Raw genomic sequence first — 22,904 nt, forward strand, 5'->3', positions numbered from 1 at the left:
CTATCTGAGAGTGGAACAAATAAATAAACTGCATTTTCCTAATGCAACATACCCACTTGAAAAAACATTTACTCACCTTTTCATGTTAGTATGGCGTTGCTGAATGAAATTTGCTCCAGGATGAACTTCGGGGCCATTTCGTACAAGTGTCCGCAAAAAATCAATGTTAGCTTTGTTCACCTACAAGAACAATAACTTTTTTCAGCAATTGATCAAATTACTTTTTTTTTTTATATATAAATAAAGGCATGAACAATACTTGATAAACAAAAATGTTACCTTTTCAGGATAAGTCAATATTTTGGCAACATGTACAGGCACTGCTACTTCATCAATGCGCAAGTTTGGGTCTGGTGAAATGACTGTTCTTCCAGAAAAATCGACTCTTTTTCCTGATAAATTTCCTCTGAATCTTCCTAATAGAGTTGAGGAAAAAATCATGGGAATTTGAAACAATTTTCAAAGCCACATAGTCTAAGAAAGTCTGCACAATGTTCTTTATGTACTGAAAGCAATATACTGAACATTTTAATGTTTAAAACAAACTATTTATTAGGAAGAACCTAATCTATGTACAATGTAGCCAATAAAACTAATACAACAAATAATTCCATATCAGTCTCATAAATAAAAACCTCTACAAAGAAAATGCAATCATCTGTTACTACACCAGTGCATTGCTGAAAATCAAGTTATAACCTCCCAACATTAATAGGGACTACTAAGGAGGTTCTGAGTGATTTGGAAATTGTATAGGAAGAAATACTGCTCAGATTAAATAGGCTGAAGTCAAACATATCACAAGGACCAGTTAATATTAATTCTTGCGTTCTTAAGGATGTTGGTCAGTACAGATATAAAACCAGGACACTTATTTTTTAGAAAGTTACTGTGCAGAGAGGAAATTCCAACAGACTGGAAAATAGCAAATATCCGATTATATAAAAATGGTAATCAGGCAGATATAAGTAACTATAGGTCATTAAGTTTAACATGCATCACAGGTAAATTAATGGAAAGAATTATTAAGGATAAAATTGAGCAACACATTGTAAGAAAAGGAGTTTTACTGAACAGTCAGTATGGATTCAAAAGAAGGAAGTCCTGTTTTACTAACATGCTGGAGGAATTCTATGAGGAAGCAACACACAGATATGATCAAACTAAATTAGGTGGGAATTTTCGGTGAAGTTATATATATGATTTGGATAGTAATATAAACAACAAGCTCCTTAGGTTTGTAGATAATACCAAGCTAGGAGGATAGACAGATAATCCAGAATCCGTTAAATAGTTACAGATTACAGAAGTATTACACGTAGGAAGTATAAACGTTATATTTGAATTAGGATTGGGTGATATGGTCTATAAATAATTTTATGATATTTTTAAGCAATTTCACGAACCGCGATACCTACATCGCAATATTTTGAAATCTCCTCTTAAGCACTTCATAAATGATTAATTTAACCCTTTCATTCATACAATCACACCAATATAATGATTCTAGTAGTCCTTGCAGGCTTCAGCTCATGTCTCCATCAAGTCATTTTTGTATATATTCATTAGTGGTCTCTGTTAGAACAGTTTTAAACTTGTATGCAAAATGGGGAAGCCACACACAAGTTAAATACAAAAGAAAAAGATTTTTTATTCAAACCAGGTAATTGCACACAACAAGAAACACTTCAAAACAACATAAATTAACCTCCTTAGGGTCAGACCCGAGTGCCACTCGGGCTGTAAAAACAGTGCTAAAAGCGTAGTCAAAAGCATCACTTGGCAACTGCACAGACACATCTTGCATAAGAGAGTTAGACCCTAGGATTACTTGGGCTGTAAAAGTGCCAAAAGCGTTTGTATGGAGCGTTGCTTGAGAAACGATATAGGCGTGTCTTGCATAAGCAACAGGCCCAAGTGGTACCCAGGTAATGGTGCAGACACATCTTCTCCTAGCCTCATAATGGAATCTCGTATGAAACGTTTTTCAACAGTTGTTGCATGCTCTTGACAGTGATGACAAAGTGAAATTGAAACAGACAGTGAAACTGAAAGTTATTCTGATGAGTCCAAAAGTGACACAGTGTGCTGTTCAAAAGCAGATCAGTCTGGAAAAAAAATCTGCAAGCAATGACGCTACTATTGTCCCAACTGTGACATTGGACCATGCTTCAAGATATACCATACAAACAACATACTTTGACAGTATATACGGTATTAGCATTATTTTTATTATTTCATTATTTTTTGTATCATTATTGTACTTTCTACAGTTCTGACTTTTTACTTTTAGTTTCTTGCATGTGTTATAGTAGAAAGATCACATTTAATAAATATGTCACTTTTCAAGCCAAAAAATGCAATGCTTTTTACTTGTTTTTTCAACAGAAAATGTAACACTAAGGAGGTTAAAGTGTACTTTTTGTGTATAATGTTTGTGACTACAGGTCATTTCACTGTGACAAACCACTTAGCAGAAACATAACAGTCACATCACATAACACACAAGAACACTTTACATGATTTTCACCATTTTACGATCAATCGCCATGTGTCACCCTTTCCCCACAGGGCTCTGACTTTTGGTATCAAGAGCCTGAACTTCCTTGGACGTGGAGCAACTCACGCCAGGAACAGTGACTACCGTAAATACCCTCATATAAGTTGGGTCATAAAATCAAACCCCAACTTATATGCCTGTTCAAAAATGCAACTTTTTTTTTTTTTTTACTTCTTCTTGCTTCCTTCAATCTCGCACCACTTTCTCAGACACATCGAATTTTGTTGTAGCAGTGCAGTTACCAATTTCTTTTGCCACGTCAACGACTTTTAATTTAAAACCAGCCTCATACTTTCCTCTGATCGAACACTCCATCGTAGATAAGGGATGCTCTTACGATAAAGGTGTATGAGGATGTGAGATACAAAAAATACATAACAGTGCAAACGTCGCTTTGGAATAGTTCGGGTATTACCGTGTGGTCACGTAGGCACAATACATAGAAAAAAAAAAAAAAGGCAGTGTGCTCCGTGGTTACTCTCTCAGGTGAGCGTTAGCATATCATAATCTCTTGGACCAACAGCGTGAGTTTTCCGCATTCGACTTATATGAGCGACATTATAAAATACCGGAAATTATACAGTAAGCCCAGACTTATCCATGGGAGAACTTAAACGTGAGTATATATGGTAAACTGATTCCAGGACTGCAGCGAATGAGGTATGAGGAAACATGCTGTTTTGAAAACAGCTGAGCCTTCTCAGTTTAAGCAAAAGGAGATTAAGAGGTGACATGATTAAAGTGTTTAAAATTATGAAGGGAATTAGTACAGTGGATTGAGACTGTTACGTTAAAATTATTTTGACGAGAACATGGATACACAGTTGGAAACTTAAGGGTAAATTTTGCACAAACAGGTTTTATTTTTCACAGAGAGAACCATAAACACGTGGAATAAGTTACCAAGTAGTATAGTAAACAGTAGGCCTATAGAGAACTTCAAAACTCAACTTGATGTTATTTTGGAGGAATTAAGTGGATAGGACTGGCAAGCTTTGTTGGGCTGAATGGCATTTTTGTAATACTTTTAATGTTATAGTAAGTTGCTCTCAGATTTAGTAATAATGAAGCAGTTTCACAAAATTAATGATTCACCCTTCATTATAACTGATTCAAATGTTTAATTTGCTAAACATTTTTCTTCTCTTATAATGAAATTCAGAAACGGGTATGAATATAATTCTGCTTTGTTATTTAATTTCTTTAGCATTTAGTGTCACTTTGACTATCACTAAATAGTCAGTGTTTAGATTCAAATAAGAGCAAACTAAGGTAACTTAGTTGTAAAATGAAAGTATTTAAAGCTTTAACAAGAAGTAGAACATACTGAATTTCTCCTAAATGTCAATATCATACTAGCAAATTAAGAGAAAAATGTCCACATAATTAGAACTAAGAGTGTTCATTGATTTGTGACACTGGTTAGAATAAAACCTTAACCTACAGAGGTACACCAGGAATCAATTTAAGAAGTACTGCTGCATACAAAAAAAAGACTGTTACATGAATACAGTGCTCCATCTAGTGGAAAAACTACAATATTTTCAATCAGTAAAATGTTTGTTAGGACAAAATGTTACAGTCGGCTATTGTGATTTTCAGGTATATGATTTACAAATGTGCCTATTCATGGATTTGCCATCAATAATTAAATGGAAAGTTTGTGAGTTTTGCAGCCTACAATGGGAAACCACAGACAATGTGCTCAGGCTAGAAAATGTAAAGAAAACAAAAACAGCTAGTATGTCATAAATGCATAAAATATATGCGATAATATTTTTAACATTTATTCCCATAAATACATACATAAATTTACTATAAGTTCATTTTTGTAAAAAGTTACAGCTCACTAACAATTTATTTGCAAATTATGGTGGAAAAAAAGTATTTGGTCAATAACAAAAGTTCATCTCAATACTTTGTTATATACCCTTTGTTGGCAATGACAGAGGTCAAACGTTTTCTGTAAGTCTTCACAAGGTTTTCACACACTATTGCTGGTATTTTGGCCCATTCCTCCATGCAGATCTCCTCTAGAGCAGTGATGTTTTGGGGCTGTCGCTGGGCAGCACGGACTTTCAACTCTCTCTAAAGATTTTCTATGGGGTTGAGATCTGGAGACTGGCTAGGCCACTCTAGGACCTTGAAATGCTTCTTACAAAGCCACTCCTTCATTACCCGGGCGGTGTGTTTGGGATCATTGTCATGCTGAAAGTCCCAGCCATGTTTCATCTTCAATGCCCTTGCTGATGGAAGGAGGTTTTCACTCAAAATCTGACGATACATGGCCCCATTCATTCTTTCCTTTACACGGATCAGTCGTCCTGGTCTCTTTGCAGAAAAACAGCCCCAAAGCATGATGTTTCCACCCCCATGCTTTACAGTAGGTATGGTGTTCTTTGGATGCAACTCAGTATTCTTTCTCCTCCAAACACGACGAGTAGAGCTTTTACCAAAAAGTTCTATTTTGGTTTCATCTGACCATATGACATTCTCCCAATCCTCTTCTGGATCATCCAAATGCTCTCTAACAAACTTCAGACGGGCCTGCAAATGTACTGGCTTAAGCAGGATTTGAGTCCCTGGCGGTGTAGTGTGTTACTGATGGTAGCCTTTGTTACTTTGGTCCCAGCTCTCTGCAGGTCATTCAGTAGGTCCCCCCCCCGTGTGGTTCTGGGATTTTTGCTCACTGTTCTTGTGATCATTTTGACCCCACGGGGTGAGATCTTGTGTGGAGCCCCAGATCGAGGGAGATTATCAGTGGTATTGTATGTCTTCCATTTTCTAATAATTGCTCCCACAGTTGATTTCTTCACACCAAGCTGCTTACCTATTGCAGATTCAGTCTTCCCAGCCTGGTGCAGGTCTACAATTTTGTTTCTGGTGTCCTTTGACAGCTCTTTGGTCTTGGCCATAGTGGAGTTTGGAGTGTGACTGTTTGAGGTTATGGACAGGTGTCTTTTATATTGATAACGAGTTCAAACAGGTGCCATTAATACAGGTAACAAGTGGAGGACGGGAGAAGTTACAGGTCTGTGAGAGCCAGAAATCTTGCTTGTGTTTGTAGGTGACCAAATACTTATTTTCCACCATAATTTGCAAATAAATTCTTTAATAATCAGACAATGTGATTTTCTGGGTTTTTTTCTCATTTTGTCTCTCATAGTTGAGGTATACCTATGATGAAAATTACAGGCCTCTCTCATCTTTTTAAGTGGGAGAATTTGCACAATTGGTGGCTGACTAAATACTTTTTTGCCGCACTGTATTTGTCTCGGAAGCCAGCCTCACACACATGATTTGCTTACACAGTGATCCTTCTCAAAACATTTTGCATCTTCTTTAATGCAAAAAACTTTGAATATAATCATGGGTCCAAAACGTAGTGCTTCTAGTGGTTCTAAAAGCGCTCACAAGAGACAGAAGTGATGACCCTACAAAAAAAAAAAAAAAGTGTATTATTAGATATCTTTTGGTCATTGAAGTCAGATGCTGTGGTTGGTGGCCAGTAAGGAACATCACGAAAAAGAACAGGAAATGCATGAAGCCATTGCAGCAGCTACAATAACGGGTCGGGACGGGTCAGGTCAGACTGGAGATCATGCACTGGTACAGCGTGTTGCTGCACCCCACCAGATGATGAAATAGCTTGGGAACCTGGTTCACAACCCTCCTAGCAGACACGTGGTCCATTCCCACCATTCAGAAATGACCATCTATCTGCTGCAGCCAGGTGTTACATGGGTGTCCCCTTGGCCAGGTCCAGTCACTTGGGTCCTCAATAGTGAGGACTCTGCGAGCTGGATCACCCTCAGGGAATAACGCCACATGGCCATAGTGCTGTAACTGACACTCCCTCACAATGGGAGGTAATATGCCTCATTCAGGACTCCTTGAGCAACCACTCGTTTGAGACAAAGTCAAACCAGTGGTACCCAAGGATTTTCTGAAGAGACACAGTACTGAAGGAGTCCAGTCTTCATCTCTGGTCACTGGATAGCGTCCATGTCTCACAACCATATAGTAAAACAGGAAGCACCAGGACTATAAAGACTAGGACCTTTGTCCTTTTACAGAGATATTAGGAGCACCACACACCTCTTTCCAGCAACCCAATCTGTCTACTGACTTCATAGGAAGAGACACCAGAGACATGAATGTCACCTCTCGATGGGGACAACATTCTCTCCGCTGACAAACATCCTGCTGATGGCGGTGCCCAAGAGGTCATTAAAGGTCTGGATCTTGGTTTTTATCCAAGACACTCGCAAGCCCAGACACTCAGACCCCTTGTTCAGTCTCTCAAGAGCCCCAATCAGAGCCTTCATCGACTCTGCAAAGATCACAGCATCATCGGCAAAGTCAATGAATCTTTCTTCATCAATAGATGCCCCACAGCCACTGGACCCCACAACCCTGCCCTACACTCAGTCCATGCAAGCACTGAACAGAGCAGGAGCAAGAACACACCCCTGATGAACCCTAGAATCAACTAGGAAAAACACTGACGTTTTGCCTACACTATGCACAGCACTAACAGTACCAGTGTATAGGCTGGCAATGACATCCAGCAACTTCAAGGGGATCCCGCAAAGTGTCAGGATATACCATAGGGTAGCTTGATCAACTGAGTCGAAGGAGGACGGCCTTACCAGCAACCTGGAGAAGTTCACCCCGGATACCACAGATCCCTGCAGCATTTCTTACCCTCAGCTGCTTCACAGCTAATTGGAGGATAAGCATCAAGAACCGTGAACCCAAAGACGTCCAATGTGCTAGCTGGGGGATCATCTTTAAGCAGCTCCTCAAAGTAGCCAGCCTTGTGGGTCACAAATGCAGCATTATCCGTAAGGACTGTTCCATCACCTGCCCTGACTGCAACCCTTAGAGGAACAGATTAAGATATAGGAAATGTTTTGCTTCCTCTATAAGCAGGGAGTGGGTCACTAAACCACAGATGGTGTTTCACTTGCTCACAGATTCCACTAACAAATGCCTCCTTATTTGCCCTCAGAGCACTTGCAAACATCCTTTTTAGTTCCCAGTAGAGACTAGAGTTGCTACCAAACCGCGTGCCGAGTTTCCTCTCAATGATATTCATGGTGTCCTGCAGGATGAAATACCTCATTCTGAGAACATTGGCCACACTATCACAACCCTCAGAAACCTTCAGGGACTTGTCACAGAAGGTCTCCCATATCACATTAGGATCAGCAGTCGCACCCAAGTCTAAAATTTCTTCAAATGAATAGCATGCAAACTATTTAGAAACAGCCTGTTCTTGGAGTGTGGCCAGGTCCAGCCTCATTCTCCTAGTAGGTGGTGACCTACTTGACCTAAGCTGGATCTTCAAAAAATGTGAAGGTGTATCAAAAAATATTTTGAGCCACTAAATATATACACTGTGTGCACAATTATTAGGCAAGTTGTATTTTTGGGATTAATTTTAATATGAAACAAATACAGTGCCATCAGTCAATTCAAAATGTTAATAAACCTGAAACCTGAATGTTACACAAAGGAAATGTGAGTGTGAACATTATCAGGGGAATACATGTGTGTGCACAATTATTTGGCAACTATTAGTGTGTAGAATTATTATGCAACTAAATCAAAAACTTACATTTTCCCGATCTCCCTTGTTTATTTTTATGTTAAAGGGAGAATAATAAACAAACACAATTTCCAAATAAACATTTCTGTCATGAAAAAAATAAATAAATAAATCGGTGACCAATATAGCCATCCTTCTTTTCAATAACAGCAATAAGCCTTCCATTCATGGAATCTGTTAGTTTCTTGATCTGTTGCCGATCAACTTTGTGTGCAGCAGTGACTACAGCCTCCCAGACACTGTTCAGAGAGGTGTACTGTTTTCCTTCCCAGTAAATCTCCTGTTTAAGAAGGGCCCACAAGTTTCAATAGGGTTTAGGTCAGGTGAGAAAGGGGGCCATGTCATTATTCTGTCATCTTTAAGGCCTTTACTGGCTAGCCACACAGTGAAGTACTTTGATGCGTATGATGGACCATTGTCCTGGATAAAAATCACAGTCCTCTTGAAAGATGCTGACTTTTTCCTGTACCACTGCTTGAAGAAAGTGTCTTCTAAAAACTGGCAGTAGGTTTGGGAGTTGAATTTGAGTCCATCTTCAACCCGAAAAGGTCCAACTAGCTCATCTTTAATAATACCCGCCCATACCAGTACCCCACCTCCACCTTGCTGGCGTCTGAATCAAAGTGGAGCTCTGTGCCCGTTACTGATCCAGCCATGGGCCCATCCATCTGGTCCATCAAGCGTCACTCTCATCTCATCAGTCCATAAAACCTTTGAAGAATCTGTCTTCAGATACTCCTTGGCCCAGTGTTGACGTTTCAGTTTATGTGTCTTGCTCAGTGGTGGTTGGGTTTCAGCTTTCCTTACCTTGGCCATGTCTCAGAGCACTGACCACCTTGTACTTCTAGGCACTACAGGTAGGTTGCAGTTCTGGAATACGACAGCACTAGAGGATAACGGGTTCCTGGTTGCTTCACATTTGATTCTTCTCAAATCTGTGGCAGTTAATTTGCATCTTTTTTTCTCAACACATTTCTTGCGACCCTGTTGACTATTTGCAACAAAACACTTTGATGGTTCTATGATCACACCCCAATATCTTAGCAATTTGGAGAGTGATGCATCCCTCTGAAAGACTTTACAATTTTTCACTCTTCAGAGTCAGTTAAATCTCTTTTTTGGCCCATTTTGCCCGAGGAAAACAAGCTGCCTAATAATTATGCATACCTTGATATAGGATGTTGGTCTCCTTAGGCCACACCCTCCCTCATTACACAAATACACATCACCGGATATGCTTAAATCAAATAAGCATTCAAGTTTATACAGCTTGGAGATGGAATATATGCATGAAAATTATGATATGGTCAAAATACTCACTTGCCTAATAATTGTGCACACAGTGTATATTAAAAGCAAATATGTGTCAAAATAACCATGAAGTACAAAAATGCTTAATCATATTCCTGTCAAATAACTACAGTAGTTTGTGTGCAAGTCTTCTTAGACTAAAGGAATGTAAAAATCCTTACAGGATTTATTTAACCAGTTTGCTGTTTCAATCTGAGTTACTAAGAGGAGGAGAAAAAAGTTTAGAAAAGATAGCTAATAACTGGAATTGTGCTGCACATGGAGCACTAAATTATGTTATGTGCAAAACAAGGACTTGAATTTGAAAGGTAGAGTAGGTAACTATGTACAAGGCATTCTGTTTGGCAGAACTTGGCTCTTTGTTGTACATGCATAGGACAGGGTAAGAGTTTGGGTCCTGCTTTGGACTTGGGGTGACTCAAACACTGAAAAGTAAGTAAATAAAAGATGAATAGACTTAGATAATGAAGATTTAGGTGGAGGTGGAATAGTTATAATATACAGAGTCACTAGGAGTCCAAGTGATATATATCTGCAAAATATACTAGGTGTTATGATGGTGCAGGTCAGTGCCAAACTCACATTAGCTTAATTGGGAGTCTTTGTAACCCACCACTGTCGATAGCATAACTAGATGGGCCACAGCAGGCGAGGACACGTACACAGTCAACAAGGGATGGGTGTAACCGAGTTGAACATTGCTTTTATTTAAACTCAGAATCACAAGTGTTCGAAATAGTGCAGTTAAAAATCCTCCAAAATGAAATAAATAATCCATAAAAATAGTGCCCAAGTGGAGTTTAAAATCCTGGAAATAAATAATCCTTTAAGGTGAGGTTTAAATCGGAGACCTTCTCCTATTAAAACACAATAAGCCTCAATGCTGCTTTCTAAAGGTGCAGCTAGAGAAGACATAATCCTGATAGGTGCAGCCAACCAGCAAATCCAGGCTCTTTTCCCTCCCACCCTTCCATCGGCACACACAGGGCAACCTGTCAAGCCTCACACTCCTCTTCCAATGCTCACATTCAGCCATTACGGGACACGCCATTGATCAGGCCTCTCTTGCTTCCTGGTGTTCATTTAACAAGAGTGCCTTTCCTTGAACCTCAGGCTTCTGGTCTCTCTCCCGACCGGTTTCTTTTTCCCTTTTTAACCTCCGATCACTCCATTTGTCCTTTCCTTTTTCTGACCCCATCCATCACTCTCCCCCCAAAACCACTTTTCCTTTAAAGGCGGGGGGGGGGGGGGTGGTGGCACAACTGTGGCAATCACAGCACCAGAACTAATTAGCCTCACGGGCAACCCTGCAAGTGTGCACAAAATGCAGGTTCATCCGCTCCCACCTGCACTGAAGCCACGCCTGCCATGCTACCACACCCCACATGAAGACAAGAGTGTAGATGTTATTTATTTATTGAGAGTGTATCAGAGCTGCAGATTTCTTACCACATGAACTCTTAAGATCCATTTATTTGTTTTTTAAACTGTAATGACAACATTGGATCAGAAAGTGATTTTTCTCTGCTGTGATAAAAATCAAAGTGACTTGCCACAAAAACCTAGAGCTCAGACTCTTATTGTTAATTACAGAAATTTCAGAATTCAGTAACATAATACTTTTAAATGTATTTCACCAAATTTTAAGTAAAATCAACTTACCAGTCTCTGCATAACATTGCATTAGCAAAGATTCACTGACGAGTGACAAATATGACGAACCAGTACTCTCCTTTTATTTTAGATCTATATTATGTACCTTTTTTGTGTATACTGATTTGCTGCCACACACTTATATTTTTACATACTTGCACTACCTGATCAACTCCTCTTATTTTCCATATGATCTTTCTTATTGGCCTGATACTTGCAAATCAAGGCCAACATAATATAACTGATGATGTTACTTCTAATAAAAGCAGGTAACTTTTTTATAATCAACACAGAGACTGAACTGAGTAGCATTGTAGGCAAAAATGGTACATACAAAGATCAAGCCCATCAAAGAACGATCAAAATCGCTGTCTTATACACATACACAACTCTCCTGTTTAGGGCCACTGTAGTTTCCTTAATTCATTACAACAGTGTTGGCCAAAGACATAACAAAACATTTTCACATAGTAGACCTAAAAATGACGTTTTGTATTGTAACATTTGTCTGTTGCTATACCCGTAGTATATATGGGTTTCTTTTTATGCATTTTTCTATTGCAAATATAGAAACCTTTGAAAGTGAACTTCTTTTTTAGGCTATTACATGTTTAATATTTGAATACTACAGCATTGCTCACATTCCACTCAAAGCAGTCAGCCTCATGCTATGGAGCTGTAACAACTGCACGGGAACCACTTCCTTATCCCAAATGAGAGGGCAAGAGAAGGAGGAGAAGAAAAAACATGCACATTCACATAATGAAAGATATGCCCACGCTGACTGTAAAATAACACAGTAACAATAAAATCACTGATTAATCAAAAAAGGCCAATAATTACTCAACAGAAACAACTGCATATCATTTACAAGCCTAATATTGTCTACAACTAGTCAAAAAAATGCCACTGATAATCACTTGCATTGCAACATACAAACTGCATATCTATTAACTTAAACAGCATATCAAGGTGGAATGTATTTGCAATTTACTGTTCATCTTTTTACCTTGTTTTCCTTTGAGCCTCTGAACAAAGCCTCTAGTCCATTTCTTAGGTGCCATATTGAGAGGTATTCCTGAAAGTTCGCTGTTAATATAAAGAGCACACTGCAGCTGGAGAAAGTCCCAGTCTTCCATGATCATCTGAGTCTTAGCTCCAGACATTCGATGCTGGAAACAAAGAAAGATTTTCTCCAATCTGTTCATAATACATGTTTCCATTTCACTGGGCATTACACTCTTAAAATCCACTACTGTAGAAAAAATTAGTTTACAATAAAAAAAGGCATGCGTCATAGATGTATATTTAAAGTAACGGGGCAAAAATGGTCACGGATGAAATCATCTTTTATAAAGAATTTATTAATTTGAAATTTTTAAAAGATGACAGAAAAAAAAATTGTTTTCAATATTTTCAAATGGCATACAAGATACATTGAAACAATACAAACCTAAAGGTAAAAAAAAAAGTATTAGAAAAATGACAAAAAGTAACATCTTTAAAAAAATATTGAAATATGTACCTTTTTAATGACATCATTGAGGAAGATGATTTCTGTCAGTTTCATTGTCAAATCATCCTCATTGGTTCCTGATTTCAGGTCACTAATCACAGATGGTCTTATACACAGTGGGGGAACTAGCAGCCGTGTCAGAATCAAATCAGCAGGCTTACCCGCCTCTGGGTTCATCAAAAGTAACGGAACATCCTCTGAGGGAATCCTCTTAAACAAGTTAAGTACAACCAGTGGGTTAAGGTTTTCCTGAATAAAAAAGTTTAACAGATTTTAATCCTAATTTAGACTGAACCTTAAAGTTCAGAAAGTATTTAAAATACAAAATCTTTAAAACATATAAAAAAGCTTTGGTTATTTTACCTTAACAGAAAAAAGGTTGCAATGGCATTGTATCAAATACCATTTTTATTGTCTTTAAGCAGGTTCAGCACAGGTCCAGCATTCTTACTTTCAGATTTTTCACAGGACAATGACATTGAATATGGTACTACCAAAATATTGCCATTGCAGTGCAATTTTAGATGCAATGCTATCAGAGAAATAATAAAAATATCTATCTAAAATGATTTGAGTGTATAACACTCCAAAAAACAAGTGACCTAGTGATGTATTTGCTTAATGAAATCACTTACAGATTGGATCTCTCCCTTGGTATATTATAGATATTTTATTTGTAAATGATATACAGTTTTTAACTGAATTACATTGAGCATGAAAACATAATCAATTAAAATGTATTTTGTGAATGGCTGTACTCCATTCCCTTTCTAAAATTTAAAATTAAAAGATGCCTTTCCCAGACCAGCTTGGCTTGCACCAACAACCATGTCAAACTCAAAGTTACTTAAATCACCTTTCTTCCACATTGTGATGCTCTGTTTCAACTTCAGTAGGTTGTCTGGACAATGTCTAGTCTACATGCCTAAATGTATTAGATGCTGCCAAGTGATTGGCTGATTAGATATTTGTGCTAACAATCAGTTAAATAGGTGTACCTAATAAAGTGGCCAGAGTGTGTATGCTACAATACTCAGCAAAGAGTGATTTTTTTTTTCTTCAAAAGGAATGAAAAATTTAAAATGGAGAACATATTTACATTAATCACAATAAATATTACAGGCCTTCAATGATTAGCAAAATTCTCTCACATTACTGACATTCTTTCGTGCAATCACTTGGTAGTTTATGTCCAATATTGACTTCAAAAAGCCCATTCAAAATCTCTGCTACAAATCTTAACAGAACCAATTATGTTTTAACTCCTGCAATTACTATGCCTGGCTAAGAATACAATTTCTTAATAATGAGAACACTAAAACATTTACCTGAGCTCTGCCCAGCAATGATTCCACTTCTTTGTTGTGCTCTATTGCAATATCAAAAGATTGTAGAAAATCTGATACAACTGGATCAACAACTTTTTTGTTTGTCTTGTATTTCTCGTGAATTATTTTGAGCAAACCACACTTTTTGACTGGGCCTGAAAATACAAAATATTACTTATTAAGCTACATATGTAACAAGCTTTACAATGTAAGAAACGGGCATATAAAAATAAACTGCAAGGTATGTGATGAGATCCATGAGAAAATCACAAAACATACAGTATATTAAAGCACTGTTGACTGTGGAAAGTTCAAAATGTTTACAAAATATAAATTCAGTACAAATTAAAAGAACTAAACATTAAAAAGCGAACTAACCACTGAAACTTCCACAGTATGAGCAAGTGTTTTTTTTCCGACACTTTTCTGAAATCTTCTTTTTCAAACCACGTTTCTGTAAGTATGTCAGCCCAGGTCTCTTCAAATAATCCAAAAATTGCTTCTTTTCTTCTCTTGACAGCATGATACGAGAGCAGGTTTTGCATATCATCTAAACATAAAAGGCAGATTTAAAATATTTTGATCATCACCACAATTACTACTTTATTTAAAAAGTTGAAACCACTGTCAATTATTTCATGATTTACTTATAATTTTAATGTTTCTGCCACTACCAAAAACAGGACCAATTGCCATGTGGGTAGACACAAGTCTCTGCTGCATGTGCACAGCTAAATGTGGAATATCAGATATACAATTTTATTAGAAATTTCTGAGAAAATTTTTTTAGGAATTTACACACATTTTATTTACTGACTTGTTAACCGAATGTGGGAAGCAAATAGTTTTAACAAGCAGACAATGCTGTCAAGAAAAGCCACATTTTTAATCAATGACAATCTACTGCACAGATAACTACACAGCCAATTAAACTGTAACTGAGTTAAGAAAAAAAAAAACTTTCTTTCCTCACCAACACTGAAAATCTTAGGAAGACATACTTGAGAAACTACAGAATAATATAAAGTAGTTTAAAGGTGGCAACTAGATGGATTGTTTTTGAAGCACAATATTGTATTGCTTTATCATTTTTGTTTTCTTGATTAGATTGTTTTTGTTATTCTGTACCGTTTCATAAATAAAGGGAAAATTTAAAAAAAATATTAAACCCACTGTTTTCTTAAATGTTTGATATGAAAAAAGCTTTAGCAAAGTATATTACTGTGAGTGTTCTTCATACATATAAAACCAACTAAACCACAGATTTGGGCCAGAAAAAGCATACCTTGGATTTTAGTACCTGTGGCCCGTGAGTGTGGTAAATTCTACAAAACATTATTGCTCTTTTCCTGCTTTACAGTATACGGTAGGCTAATACAGGTCATGTCTTGCTATGTGCTACACATTAAGAAAAGAGGTGAAAAAAGGTAATCTAAGCAAGGTATATTAAGCATACCTTTTTTTCTTCTCAATCTGTTTCTCATTTACTAACGTGAGAGCTTAACGATAAACATCATAGACAGTATTTCTTCTTCTTTCGGCTGCTCCCGTTAGAGGTTGCCACAGCGGATCATCTTGATCCATATCTTCCTATCCTCTGCATCTTGCTCTGTCATACCCATCACCTTCATGTCTTCTCTCACCACATCCATAAAACCTCTCTTAGGCCTTCCTCTTTTCCTCTTGCCTGGCAGCTCTATTCCTAGCATCATTCTCCCAATATACTCAGCATCTCTCCTCTGCACATGTCCAAACCAACGCAATCTCGCCTCTCTGACTTAGTCTCCCAACTGTCCAATCTGAGCCGACCCTCTAATATACTCATTTCTAAACCTGTCCATCCTCGTCACACCTAGGGAAAATCTTTGCATCTTTAACTCTGCTACCTCCAGCTCTGTCTGCTGCTTTCAGGTCAGTGCCACCGTCTCCAACCCATACAACATAGCTGGTCTCACTACCATCCTGTAGAACTTCCCTTTCACTCTTGCCAATATCCATCTGCCACAAATCACTCCTGACACTCTTCTCCACCCATTTCACCCTGCCTGCACTCTCTTATTCACCTTTCTTCCACAAACCCCATTACTCTGTACTGCTGATCCCAAGTGTTTAAACTCATCCCCCTTTGCCAACTCTACTCCTTGCATCCTCACCATTCCACTGACCACTCTCTCATTTACATACATGTATTCTGTCTTGTTCCTACTGACCTTCTTTCCTCTCCTCCCTAGAGCATATCTCTACCTCTCCAGGGTCTCTTCAACCTGCTCCCTACTATCGCTACAGATCACAATGTCATCAGCAAACATCATAGTCCAAAGGGACTCCTGTCTAATCTCATCCGTCAACCTGTCCATCACCATTGTAAATAAAGGGCTCAGAGCCGATCCCTGATGTAATCCCACCTCCACATTGAAGGCATCTGTCACTCCTACCGCAGAACTCACCACCGTCACAATTCCCTCATACATATCCTGTACAACTCTTATGTACTTCTCTGCCACTACCCGACTTCCTAATAAAATTCCACAACTCGTCTCGAGGCACCCTGTCATATTCTTTCTCCAGGTCCACAAAGACACAATGCGATTCATTCTGGCCTTCCCTATACTTCTCCATCAACACCCTCAGAGCAAACATTGTACCTGTTGTGCTCTTTTTTGGCATAAAACCATACTGCTGCTCACTAATTATCACCTCCCTTCTTAACCTAGCTTCCACTACTCTTTCCAATAACTTCATGCTGTGGCTCATCAATTTTATCCCCCTGTAGTTACTACAGCTCTGCACATCCACCTTATTCTTAAAAATCAGAACCAGTACACTTCTTCTCCTCTCCTCAGGCATCCTCTCATTTTCCAAGATTCCATTAAACAATCTGGTTAAAAATTAAACTGCCATCTCTCCTAAACACCTCCATGCTTCCACAGGTATGTCATCTGGACCAATTACCTTTCCATTCTTCATCCTCTTCATAGCTGTCCTTACTTCCTCCTTGGTAATCCATTGCACTTATTGATTCACTATCTCCACATGATCATCCAACCTTCTTTTTCTCTCATTTTTTTCATTCATCAGCCTCTCAAAGTACTCTTTCCATTTTCTCATCACACCCTCCTCATTTGTGAGTATGTTTCCATCTTTATCCTTTATGACACTAAACTGCTGCACATCTTTCACAGCTCGGTCAATCTGGCTAGCCAATCAGTACAGGTCCTTTTCTCCCTCCTTAGTGTCCAACCGCTCATACAACTCATCATAAGCCTTTTCTTTCTTTAACTTGCGCCTTATCTCCTTATACTCGTCTACTTTCTGCATCTCTCTGACTATCCCACTTCTTTGCCATCCTCTTCCTCTATATACTCTCCTGTACTTACCCATTCAACCACCAGGTTTCCTTTTCCTCATTCCTCTCTCCAGATGTCACGCCAAGTACCCTTCTAGCTGTCACCCTTACTTCTGCTGTAGTTGCCCAGCTGTCTGGTAATTCTTCACTGCCACCTATTACATGTCTTACCTCCTCCCTAAACTCAACCTTGCACACCCAACTTGCGGGGCATATGCACGAACAACATTCATCATCACACATCCAATTTCCAGTTTCATAATCATTACTCTGTCTGACACTCTTTTCACTTCCAAAACACTCTGGACACACTGTTCCTTCAGAATAACCCCTACCCCATTTCTCCTCCCATTCACACCACGATAGAACAATTTAAATCCACATCCGATCCACCTGGCCTTATTTCCCTTCCATTTAGTCTCTTAAATGTGGACAACATAATAGACAGTATGAGGCTAAAAACATTTGTCTAGATAACAGGCTATTTTCTTTGTTGATCCTGTACAGCAGAAAAATAAATGCTGAACAAATGTTTACTTGGTTTGTGTCTGTACTTGCGCTGTCACTTAGAGAGTCAGATGGGGGGAGGGGTGACGTTAGAGCATGTGAGCTTATTTAGTGCTGCAGGAACAACGCACATGTTGATCTTTTTTTCTTTCAGTACATGTGCCTTCCCTGTTTATTTATATATCTCTGCCTGTCTGTCTCTCTATTACGCAGTGCTCTGTCTGTCTGTGTGTTATGGATCTTAAAAATAAGTTATAAGGACAATTGTTCATGTTAATTGCAGTCTCAATTGTTAAAAAAATATTTTAAAAGGCGCATCCCACATGAAAATATAACGATCTCATTAACTGACAGTGCATACCAATTTATAAATTTTATATCTGTTTGAGGTTAAACAGAAAAAAAAAAGCAACACTTTATTTCCAGCAGGGAATCTAACTCAGGTCTGCGAGGTACGGCAAAGCTGCTGCTCTACTAAGAAGCAAATCTTAGCGCGCTACGCCACAGAAACTGTCGTGTCATCCTTGAAGCTTTTGTGAAAGTGTTTATTTGATTTTTGGAACTCAGGCTTTACACATTCTATAGTTTATGCCTACTACATTTTTTAACATTTATTACTAAAATATGAAAAAAGTTTCTGTTTTAACAATGTGTTTACACAGATTACTGTAGAAACGGAACACACATGAAAAGCATGTATTCCAAATAACGATCTATTATTTCCACTCTAAAACTCCACTTCACTCCCAGATAATCAATCAAGGCATGAGCTGGGAAAAGTTCGCACACGTTCTAAGTCGGTGGGGGGATGGAATAGCCGGCTGCTGGCAGCTTGTCTTTTATCAGCACATTTAGAGGACAAAAGACTCTGGCGGAGAGATGTGAACGGATTTAAGAAGCGATTTAAGGTGGGCCAGATCTACGAGTTTTTTCGTAGGCTCTGGTAATTCTAGTGTTAAGAACCGTGCCTATAAATATTTATGATTAAGAATAAGTACTAGTGACTAATATTAGACATTTGTAATTTTTTACTGTAATTGGATATGATGCAGCACATATTGCAAACTTGGATATTATCCAGCTTCTACGTAACAGGTTTCATGTTAATGAAAATCAACCACCCCTCTAAACTCCATATTAAGATGGGAAATAAGGCTTCTTCACAGTTCTGTACATGTTACATGTCAAAAAATGTTTTAAACTGCTGAGTAATAAACCTCAGTAACAGCTAAATATCTCACAAACTATTCGTTCATATACAACAAGTTATTTGACAGTTGCTTTAAATTTCAAATGTACAGAGACATTTCTAATACATGGCTCTCCATATTAATTAAACATCAAACCACTTAACTATTCAAGTTAAAAGTCTAGATGCTGTTCTAATGCATAGCCGCAAAACAGCAGAAAAACACTGGACAAATGCCCATTTTGCAGCTTTATTTATTGTTAAATGTTGCATCTCTTGTACATACATTTCCCTTCGCACCAGTTGCTTTCTCCAGACAATATTCAGGAATTAGTTCCTTTCACAATGGTATTAACTTGTTCATTTAAAACAATGCTTCAGCTGGAACTCAATGGCATCCATGTTCGTCTGTGAACCGTAATTATACGTTCACTATTGCTCTGGAGAATAATGCAAATGATTTGTACTATTAGATCAGACACGCACTATGCTCAAAATAAGTAAAATCAGCTCTTCCTTTCTTGTTTACAGTCCATCCATGACTTGATCTCTTTTCCTTTACATCACCAATGTATGCAAACCCCATTATCATCTTCTTTACAACCAAAATGTCTCAATGGATTTACCTCAGTGTAAATGTGATTGTATGTAATGTCACCTACAAACTTTACAAACTCATTTGTATTCTTACCAAGACTGTTTATATTGTGTATTCAAATATTGTATATTAAGAAGTTTGGCAGAACCAACACGATGTTCTTAGACTAACTCTGTGCTGACTATTCAGGTCTTAAATGTGATGCTTCCTTAATAATTGCTGCCAACCAAATCATGTTTTTTTTCAATGTAATAATATTTGTAATCTTACATCCCTTGAGAACTTCCCTAGTTTGTAACTTCATATAAACTGCCTGATCCTATATCTCCTAATTCAAACAATCCCTAAGCAACCTACTTATATCCCATCCCAATATATTAGCACCTACTTCACCCCCAGTTAAAAGGCAGCCCCTCATGGCATTTCCTATCCATATGTCCCAATATACGGCTATGCATTAAGATTTCAGCCACATGTTAAACCTTTTATTCTCAATAAAAGCACATGAGACAAAAACATGCCAACAAATCAGTGGGGACAAAAGTGTGAAGTGAGAATTGTGCACCAGAAAAAAATTTTATTCAGCTACGGAGATGCTGTTTCAGTCTCGAGCAGTTTGTGGAAAAAGAGCAGCCATTTCTTTTGTTAACAGTTACAAAAATGATGAATGTCTTGCACATTAAAATGTTACTAGCTTTAAGTTTTGTGCCTTGAAAGACATCAGTACTTTAATGATGTACAATCAAAACACCCTGATAGGAAAGAAAACAATTAAGAATTTAAAATTAATTTCAATAAAAACAATTAAATATTGAGTACCAAACATCTTTAAAATTTCACCAAGGTGTGGCAATATTCTAATACCAGCAATTTAATCATTTCTAGAAACTGAGTTTGCAGATTTAATTTTTTTTTGAGGTAAGGACGTAAAATTGGATAAACCTAGCATTACAATGGGTAAAGCCCGCATTATCCAGCAGACCTGGATAAACCTAGCATCACCTGAGTAACACTCAGATTATCCAGCAGACTTGTTCTTTTTCTCTTTCTTAAAATGACATGGATGCATCATTTTGTAATACATATTTAATCTCATTATTAGATCAATACTCAATAACATTTTTTTGTCTTGAAAAATTGACATATTCGGTAAGTTTTAAGACTTTTATCCACCTACGACACCTTTCACTCGCACGGTCAACTCCAAGAACAGACAAGGATTTTTTTTTAATTTATAAAATGTATATAATGCTTCACTTTAGAATACAATTGTATGTGGCAAATTAATATATACCATGATTGTGAAAAAATAACTTTAAATTGAAAAATACTGAACTTTTAAACAGTACATATATTATACACTGCACAAGATGGCACGGTTTCGTTTTTAAAGATTGCGACAATAGTTGCTTGTCATTTAATGTAAACATACCCGCCCCAAAAGGTTTACGATTCCTTTTGCTCTGCTGCCCTCTACTGGCTGTTTTAAGCGATGCAATTTCAAAACTAATTGCTAGTTTTTAAAATTTACAACACATTAGCAATGTATTCTATTTAATGTATCTTCAAGAAAACTGAATGTTTCCAACTTGAACAAATTTAAAAGAAACTAGTCTACTGGAAGCCACGCTATCTTATGCTGCCGGTTACTTACGTAAATGAATCAAAAATGAGTAGTGCTCTCAAACAGAAAATTAAATTACTTTTTCTTATTGGTTTGATTATCAACCAGTATGCTCTCTATGCCTTCCTTTTTTAATCACGCTACAGAAATGATGATGATATAGTGTAACAGAGCAATTCATTGACAGTTTTAATATCTGTGGCTTAAAGGTTTTGAACAGTTGTTTTTTTAAGTGCACACATTTTAGGAAAGGTAGGGAAAAATCAATGTTTTACAGTGTTGTTGGCTGTGTGGAAAAAATGGTTTTAAATTTTATAAATGTTTGCTTACCTGAAGAACTCCTATAATAGCTTTAAAGTATCCAACATGAAAACAAGGCAGTTCAAGATCAATATAACCATAGTGTCCTAGACAGTCTGCAAGATTCTTTCCACATGTTTCACATGGTCTGTCCTTTTCACTTGTACCCTGAAAAATGAAAATACAACGCGAGGTAAGCGAAGTGCCACGTCAGACCACAAACACGTACATTATCGACTATAGCATATAGCTAAAATAAAGACTATCAAGAACTCACCATGCGATGGTCTAGCACACCATGGGGCAAAGGTGTGTGACCCATATCCTGACTGTACAAGTTTTTGCTGACAACTTGTAAGTGCGCTTGTTGTCTCATCTGTTCCGCCGACTTCATTCCGAAACAAATGTGACTTCTACGTTCGACAGAAATTAGGTTTAATGATTGTGTATGAAAAACACTTTAGATTATTATTGGCTGCAATATAAATATATGCCACACAAATATAATGAGATTTAACAAGAATAACATGAGACTCACTCTAAACGTTTACTATAAGCAACATGACAACATAAAAATAAAATACACAGTAATAATACTTTATTTCTTGTAAAGATCACGTCTCTATTTGTTTTAATTCTATACAGATGTACTGTGTCACCACTGAGTGATTTAAAAGTCGAGACCTTAAAAACCTGACTTGTTATATTGATCAGCGTACTAGAACACACCATATAATCAAGTAACCAAATTATAGTCACGCATTCCTTTTTCTATTAGGTAAAACTTTGGGTAAATTTAGTAGGTTTTCTTTTTTATTCTCATTAAAACAACACTAAAACGCGGTATTACTATGAATTACGGGGAATACGGAAAAATGCTTTAAATTTGTTAACGTGTGTTTGTCTGTACCACAGTCTATATTCAGACAATTTTCATTTAACACTTACATTTTCTTAGCCACATCAGTTTCCCTAAACTGATCCTTTACCATGGCTGCTGTTGGTTAAAAAACGGTATATAAGAACTGTAAAATGCAGGCCTTTTCAACTAAATTCACATTACTGAGATGTACATACAACAACCAAACCGAAGGCAACCATATTACGAGCCTCTGCAACAAGCCACGTGCCGGCTGACGACCGTCAACTTTCAGCTAACGAGAAAAACGAAACAAAGACACACAAGGCTCAATGAGCGGAAACATGAATTAGCGAATAGTATTGCCATCTAGTGGTCAGATGACTAAACGGACTTTTACAGTTGATAGAAATGAATTGACTTATCTATTTATCTACCTATCAATCTTGAAACAATTTCTACTCGTTTATTTTCAATCTTTTCTGTAACTGGTTCTTTC

General features: G+C 37.5%; 1 protein-coding gene across 1 annotated transcript in view; it reads right to left on the reverse strand.

The window, feature by feature from the left end:
* polr3a (polymerase (RNA) III (DNA directed) polypeptide A) overlaps window positions 1-22,693 on the reverse strand; it is an 88,284-nt gene extending 65,591 nt beyond the window's left edge. The window contains exons 1-9 of the mRNA XM_051922923.1: window positions 22,495-22,693; window positions 21,824-21,959; window positions 21,577-21,714; window positions 14,361-14,532; window positions 13,983-14,137; window positions 12,664-12,903; window positions 12,148-12,310; window positions 280-416; window positions 77-180 (exon numbers count right to left, since the gene is read on the reverse strand). Coding sequence (XP_051778883.1) covers window positions 77-180; window positions 280-416; window positions 12,148-12,310; window positions 12,664-12,903; window positions 13,983-14,137; window positions 14,361-14,532; window positions 21,577-21,714; window positions 21,824-21,959; window positions 22,495-22,538 — 1,289 coding nt within the window. The 5' untranslated portion in view covers window positions 22,539-22,693. The remainder of the gene's footprint in view (window positions 1-76; window positions 181-279; window positions 417-12,147; window positions 12,311-12,663; window positions 12,904-13,982; window positions 14,138-14,360; window positions 14,533-21,576; window positions 21,715-21,823; window positions 21,960-22,494) is intronic.
* Window positions 22,694-22,904: the final 211 nt, after the last annotated feature.

Source organism: Erpetoichthys calabaricus, chromosome 2, assembly GCF_900747795.2.
Source record: "Erpetoichthys calabaricus chromosome 2, fErpCal1.3, whole genome shotgun sequence".
Classification (NCBI taxonomy): Eukaryota; Metazoa; Chordata; class Cladistia; order Polypteriformes; family Polypteridae; genus Erpetoichthys; species Erpetoichthys calabaricus.